Source organism: Aplidium turbinatum, chromosome 6 (genome assembly GCF_918807975.1).
Source record: "Aplidium turbinatum chromosome 6, kaAplTurb1.1, whole genome shotgun sequence".
Lineage (NCBI taxonomy): Eukaryota > Metazoa > Chordata > Ascidiacea > Aplousobranchia > Polyclinidae > Aplidium > Aplidium turbinatum.
In genome coordinates, this window is record NC_137477.1 from 14,299,738 (window position 1) to 14,307,254 (window position 7,517).

At 37.0% G+C, this 7,517-nt stretch overlaps 1 protein-coding gene across 1 annotated transcript; it reads right to left on the minus strand.

Moving 5' to 3' along the window:
- Positions 1-2: 2 nt before the first annotated feature.
- On the minus strand, positions 3-5,471 carry LOC145772302 (prostaglandin E synthase 3-like). The gene is made up of 7 exons (XM_082584170.1): positions 5,420-5,471; positions 3,925-4,010; positions 3,232-3,418; positions 2,743-2,838; positions 2,192-2,293; positions 1,251-1,353; positions 3-676 (listed from the first exon to the last, which is right to left on the minus strand). The coding sequence occupies exons 2-7, from the start codon at positions 3,960-3,962 to the stop codon at positions 615-617; spliced, it is 588 nt and encodes a 195-aa protein (XP_082440296.1). The 5' UTR covers positions 3,963-4,010; positions 5,420-5,471; the 3' UTR covers positions 3-614.
- Between the last annotated feature and the right edge of the window lie 2,046 nt (positions 5,472-7,517).

Below are 7,517 nucleotides of genomic sequence, written 5' to 3' on the forward strand. Positions count from 1 at the left end.
TTTGTATTTGTTTTATTAACAAAATCATGCACATTGCAAGTCGAGTGACCTGTTTGAAACTACCAAATTACAACATACGAGACAGGAAAGACTTGCATCAAAGTCGAATATAGGAGGAACAACTAATCTAGCAAGCCAATTTTTTTTTACATAGATTGAACGTCTGTAGACGTCAAGTCCATGATAAAGAGACGAGTTTTGGGAGCGTGCTGAGTTGAAGTGGATGGTCGAAATTTTTACAGAAAAAACAACGTTTGAAAACCTCCCAGACAGCAAAGTTTGTCATTTTTACATTGATTTAACGTTTGCAACCGTGGAATCAATGTAAAGATGACTGATTTTGTTGTCTGGGTTAGAACCAAACCCCGGCCAGCAAATCAACCATTATTTACATTGATTCAACGTCTGCAGACGTAAAAAACGATTGATTAGCTGTCAGGGAATGCACTGACATCGGGTGTGGACGAGATGGCTTGTTGTTAACAGAGATTGTTCGAGAAATTAACTTGCGCCGTCTGGGACAGGATTCGAATCGAATTTGGAAACAATAGAAAACCCACAGTTGGTTTCTGTAAAAACATCAATCTCAACGTTGCCTAGCAACCGCGTGGACGTCACGCTTTCTCGCCAGCATCGGCACCGTCATCATCAGGAGCATTTTCTAAATCCGGTAAGTCTGCAACAGACGTAATTACGAGCTCGTTAAACCGAAATGGAAATATTCTGGTGTACGTTTCGCATCCAATAGAGTGAATAAACATTGAACAGTAAACACCCATCCATGATCACGTGGCATAGAAATGCCAGACTAGGGTTGTCAGATAATCTCAGCGAGGAACTAGGACAGTATTAGTCTTAAATACGGACATTTTTGGACAAATAGTAAAAAAAATTATTTACGGTCCAGAACTTCACTGATATCACAGGAAATTAAACATTGGCTCAAAAAATGTCGGAATGATTTGCTAGCCGTCAAATACAGTACATAAAATTAGGTTAATCTATCGTTTTCTGTCCGAATTATAGGCCATCTGGCAACCCTGTGCCTGACCCCAACAAAGGCATCGACGTCGCGCAAGTCGCTTGAGAAACTCGAGATGACGTTACGGATGTCACAAAATCTCCTGCAGAGGTCTTCTTAACTGTTTGTTTTATAAATGAGCGTCACGCTGACAAGACTCAGTGCAATCGACTCCGATATGCGTCACACGTAACTCTTTCTCGTTAAATTGTCATAAATTCTATCTCACCTTCATCGTCACTATCTTCCTCTTCTTCTTCTCCCAACCCAGACATGTCCGGCATTCCTCCTGGCATTCCTCCTGCCATCCCACCTCCCATTTGGGCCATCATCTAGAGCAGCAACCGTTTGCCATTAATTACTATTGCTTATAACAAATGTTAGAATGGTGACGACTAGCATTTGAAGCGATAAGTGAGTTAGCGATGAAGGTAGGGTCGTGTTTGAGTGTGTACAAATTTATCAAAGCTTTAAACTTTGTAGGCAACAACGTAAAAAGAATCACTTCTCCTTCAGCTCAGCAAATGTTTCTTTTCTTATTAAAATAATAATAACAATTTGTCACAGCATACAGCTGTTGTCTCAAGTACAATGGGATATTGGAGTTATTGCAATCGCATGAACGTGTCGGTTACTGTCTAAAGTGTCTATTGTCATTAGGCAGAGGAACATTTCACAATGGTTTAGTACAGACATTTGTTTCATATCTGAACCGCACTTTGAACCGTAGAGTAGAGGTAGACCTAAAGTACAAAAGGAGTCTCTCTGGAACCGTATTGCAAAAAATATAAAAGGCTTGATACCTTTCTGTTTCTATGTGTTGATTATAAAGTCGAACAATAAATAAAACACCCAAAATGACGTCATACACAATATACATACAACAGTATAAAGTAAACACTTTACAATAAAATGTAATTTTAAATAGAACGATTTCGGTGAAAAGCTACAAAATGCAAGTTAAGCTCATTTAATTTAGCAGTAAATCTTATAAAAACAAGCTCTGATCACTTAGAAAGACCTTGAGGTGTGGAATTTAACTTTGAAATTGTCATTGAAAGAAAGCCTGAATTAACTTTCTGATTACAAGATGAAATTATGTTTAGAATAATCCCAGTTTGACCATGCAATTGCTAAACGAGGCATGTTATGATATTTGTAACTTCTTACCTGGGATAGGTCGTAGTCAGATTGGGGATCTTTTGTATCTTCAACCTCATCTTCCTCGTCCTCATCTACCCACTTGTTAAAATCCACTTTCAACCAATGAACCTGCGATTGAAACGAAAATGTTTTCCCGTGCTGCCTGAACCACTTGTCTAAACCAGTCGGTTGCAGACATTAAAACAATGTAAAAAGTAGGAATTTTGCTGCATGTTAAGTTCCAGCTTTATACCCGAATTTCTCACATTCTCGCAACCGGGAGCTTGTCGTGAATAGTCTTCGACAGTCATTCAAAGATTGAAAAACATTCGACATATACGGGATCACAAATTAATCATGACAGTTCGTTTGGAGTGCTTTCAATCCATTAATTAAAAATATTTTAATATTTGTTAATAAAAAAAGTTGCTGTTCCAAAACAAAAAACCAAAATGGATGCGAGTTTCGGAAGTCTAAAACCTCAAACGGCTCACTGCCACTCTTAGTGATGCCAAATACAGTATCATACATATTTACAAAATCTGCAAGTACCGCTGCATGGAAACCAGAGTGAATACCTTCATTTTGTCTTTTAATAATCGTGGCCAAAACCCATTTTCTTTCTTCTGAAGAGTGCATTCAACTCCAGGACCTTTTTTAGCCCACACGCATCCCTGGATAAAGAACAAACAACAATGGAAATGATGAAAGTGCATGGAATGCCGTTTGAGTGTATAAATGCAAACTACTCTTAGAATCACCTTTCCATAGTTCAGCAAAATCAAAGGCTCTACGGCCTACAACTTTGACAATTAATGAAAACTTTAGTGTCTCTTTATTAATTTTAAACTGATTTATTGTTCTTCGGTATCAACAATCAACATCAAGCACATTATAATGTTTAAATTTTGTCACTGCTACCTCTTTCTAGACCTCTGCTATATTTGGCATGATATATACATTGTTTTTCACTGTTATGGTCAAAAATAAAAAACAATCTGAACTGATTTTTACTTAGCACAAAATAAAATGTAGCTCGAAACTGCAAATGATAAAAAATAACTTGCCTCAGGTTTTATGTCATCATGGAGTACCAGCTCATTGCTGAAAACAGCATTTGTTGTATGGTCTTGACCAGAAAAAAGGACTTTGTTGCTTTCAAACATAACTTGAGGATTATTGCAATTTTCAAGTGTAAATGTGAGGAACACTACTTGACTTCTTTGTGCCCACAAGGTGGGTGCTGGACGTTTGCTGTAAAGAAGTCATTTAATAGTATACACAACAGATATTCACAGTGAGACCTTGCACAGACCATTTGATTATGTTGTTTTTATTTGAATGGTCAAGCAATGTTTGACCAAAACTTGTAAAAAAATTTCAGCTCATAAAAGCTTCTCATCATATGCCTTTTCAAAAAAAGTTATAGCTGTTCTCGTTTCAACCATAAATCATTACTTTGCCAAGTTTTACGGTATGGAAGAGTTAAAAGAAACTTCTACACAGATTCTGTTTCTTACCGAACAAGGCCGCACTTGCAAATGAAATAGGCTACCAAACGTGCAAATAATAAGTGTTAGTTCTCTGTCAACAATGACACTAAAAACAATGCAAAAAGAAACAGACAAATTGAACTTTACCATGATGAAACATGACAAATGGACAAGCAAGCCTAAGTATAAGAGGCTTAGGCCTTAAATGGCCAGCCATAAAAAGGCTACTATTAAAAAATTTGATAAAAAATGTATATTTCAACTTACATTTGGGCATCTCCTGTGGAGTTAGAATCTTGTGTCATGTTTGTGAAGTATTTCAAAATTTAAGTAAATAGAATAACTTTATATATCTGAAATAAAAAGTTTTCATACATATACTTAAAAAGGCATTCAATTACTGATACCAGCCTGGTAAATGAGTTCATTAGATGGCCTTATTTCAATGGGTTATACTTCTTGCCTGTGCAACCAAAGCGATTGGACAGAATAAAATATTGACAGTAAGAAAAAGACAGGATAGCAATACAAAAAGTTAAAAATGTACATTAGTGTCTTTAGAAATCAACAGCATCAATTTTTACAGCCAGCAAACACTATTCAGCATCAAGTTGTACAGCCAGCAAACAATGGCCTATTCATTTGTCCATTTTTTTTCTTTATTGACAAGTGTGTGTGTGTGTTAATGATATATGCACAAACTTAGGTTTTGCAACAATATGCAAACAACAAATATCTTGTGATGCATAATATCACGCTCCAGTAATCAAAGAGTACTACAGTTTACGTCAACCGTCAGCCACATCAGCATACTTGTAAATCTGGCCCTGGGTTTTTTTTTTTGCTGACATTTTTTGGTCATTTGTCCGAAATGACTTGAAAAGATTCGGTCATTTTTTATTTATTTTGGTCATTTTTTCTGATAAAAATATTTCCTTTCAAGTAGCTGATACAAACCAAAATTTGCACTTCTTGACTAGCTACAACATTATTTTTTTTCGGGCATTTTGATCGAATTGACTATACATTTTTTCGAACATTTTGACTGAATTGACTATATATTTTTTCGGACGTTTTGACCAAATTGACTATATTTTTTTCAGACATTTTGCTAAAAAATTGGTCAATGACCGATAAATGACCGAAAAAAAACCCCAGATCTGGTCTAAGTATGCAATAAATTACAGCAAATTACTTTTAAATCTTGACAAATTGACATGCAAAGCAAAGCACATCGAATTACCAAAAAGTGTTGAAATATTTGTTAGGGACTTTATTTGTGAGTTAGAACTTTGGTAATTAAAGAAGAAAAAGGAGTGGTGGCAGGGGTGGAAATCAAGCACGCGTCATCAAGGTGGCTGCCTTCCTGACCCTAACTCCGGACTGCTGGGCTACACTGATGACGGCTAAACAGTAAACACTGTACTCTTAATTCAAAGGTTCTTTTCAAAAATGTTACAAGATCGCTCACAATATTATGTGCATATAGCACTTCATCTGCTGTGGGGGCCTACAAATTGCAAACACGCCTACAGCCCTACATTTATGACTAAGCGGGACACAATTAACTGACTACTGGTATTACCTATGTGACTTAAATAATGAATAAACCTACAATGAATTGTTCATATTTCTATGCTATTTAACTAATACTATGCACGATACCATTTTGTTAGCCTTGCATGGCCTGGTGCATTGCATTCTGAAATAAATTTGCCCAATATCCACAGTAGGATTTCTTTCAAGGATTTTCTTTGCATACCTTGCTCTTCATGACGTCAAGAGTGTTCCCATCAAAACCATCAGCGTTCTTGATAATGCACCAAGGTTGATCAACATAGCAACTGTTTATTCTATCTTGTTATTTTTTTTACTCATAAATGTACTGTAAATTATAAAAAAAATATTTACCTGCTTTTGTTTAATTTTTAAAATTCTACTAAGGTGCTGCGACCATGCCATTTTTTAAAGTGATTGCTCTGCTTCGCCGAGTCCTATTAGGCTATTGATAAGGCAAGGTTGGTTACAAAATTAGATTATACGAGTAGTCTAAGTTTTGGTATTACAATACAGCAAGAAAGAAAAGGCCCAGGGAAAATTCTATAAGTGAGAATGAATACGATGAACCTACTTGCTCTTCATCCCTTTCGCTCACATGACACGCAAAAACAAACCTAAAGTAAAAAGTGAATAAAAAAATAACAGTTAACAAGTAAAGTAAAAAGCCTACTAAAATGTTTGACTTTTCAAGTGCAGGTTGTTGGTCTCATGAAAGCCTTTTAGAGTGACTTCACTGAAATTTCAAAAAGTCTTCTAAATCGTAGATATAGCTCAAGATAAAGTAATTAAGGATGACGATCAACGTTAAAACTGGTGTGTCCGCCGTGAGACTTAATTTGTCCGCCGAGATAGCTGCTCAGACCGGACACGTTTGTCCGCCGTCAACAAAATCGAATTTCGAGGCCTGCAACTTAATTCGTCCCCTGAAAAGATCAAGAGAAATTTTAAAATGTTTGTGGCAACTCCGATCAGCGACTTTGGTTCTGTTGTATTTTTTTCTTGGTCCTTTCAGGGTACAAAGTGTTTAGGGGATTAAATAGGTTGCATCTGGTTTTGTTGAGTTATTATTTACAACAGTACTTCTCAAACTTTTTCAAAAAATATGTGTATGTAATGGCACCCTTGCCCTCAATTTTTTCCATGACTGATGATCCACCACAAAATTACGCAAATTTGCACAAAAACGGTAAATAGCCTAAACATTCATTTGTTACGGTACATGCAATTAGAAATTCACTCATCGATGAGATGAGTGTACCTGCTTGAGTGTTACAGGTACCAGTTCTTCTACACTCTACAGTCTTTGAAATTAGCCTCGGCAATCGGCAATTGCCGACGTGGGTGCATGAATGGCGCATTAGCGTCGGCAATAAAAATGCCGAGGCCACACGATCACGCCAGTTGTAAGACAAGTAAATAGAATTAAACTTGCAACAATGCTAAAATGATCACTTAGTGTTGTTGAAGTCAGGGCGACGTCCTGCAATAGAATCGTTGTACCACGCAATACCTGCTTTATCGAGATTGTAATCCGGTATTGCAGGACCATCTAACGACACTAGCAGGCTAATTTGTTTCAACTGCTCCCTGCTCAGTTCATTGTTTCAACTGCATATCACTTTTCATAAAACCTGACCATTTATACTGTTATGATGCCACCATTGAGGGTGTGAAGTCACTAACCCACAGCGGGAACATTTCTCAACTATGAAGACACGTCTTTTCCCCTCGGATGTCAACTAACCTAGTTTTCCTTTTCAAAAACGATTCAATGTCCGACAACATTGAATCGACATAAAAACGACAATATTGCTAGCCGATGTACCGGTAAATTAGCACTTTGTTAAAATAAACGTCAGGAATTACAAAGAAGACATACAGTGCTGGTGATTACAGCTGGATATATTCCATACAACAGCGGTGATTATGACACGCTGATCTAATTCTGTGTCACTCTTTGATACTACATATTTTCAACAGTTAATCCACGATTATTCTATTGCGAAATTAAATAAATTGGTTAGAAGAAACCGGCGGCCAAACTTGGCCGACTGAGAAAGTACCGGTAGCATCGGCAGTCATTCAAGCACTAGGCTACTTAGAGGCCATGGCCGCCGGCTGCTTTAAGGCTTGTCTTAGGTTGCATTTTGCACAACACGACGTTCATATCATGCATCACACTCTACCTGATTCGAGATTTTGTTTTGATAGTTAACTAATGTTGAAAATACAGTCAGATTGAGATCGTAATGGCAAATTTCATTTCTATAAATAGAAGCGTGCGGTGGCTTGTCTGGGTG

What these genes read in the sequence shown, in the direction of transcription:
- LOC145772302 (XM_082584170.1), bottom strand. Translation starts at nt 3,962, where the DNA reads ATGACACAAGATTCTAACTCCACAGGAGATGCCCAAAT. An exon ending in TCCACAGGAGATGCCCAAAT is followed by an intron (nt 3,419 to 3,924) that starts GTAAGTTGAAAT and finishes ACTTCTTTACAG; the next exon opens with CAAACGTCCAGCACCCACCT. An exon ending in CTGACTACGACCTATCCCAG is followed by an intron (nt 1,354 to 2,191) that starts GTAAGAAGTTAC and finishes TTGCTGCTCTAG; the next exon opens with ATGATGGCCCAAATGGGAGG.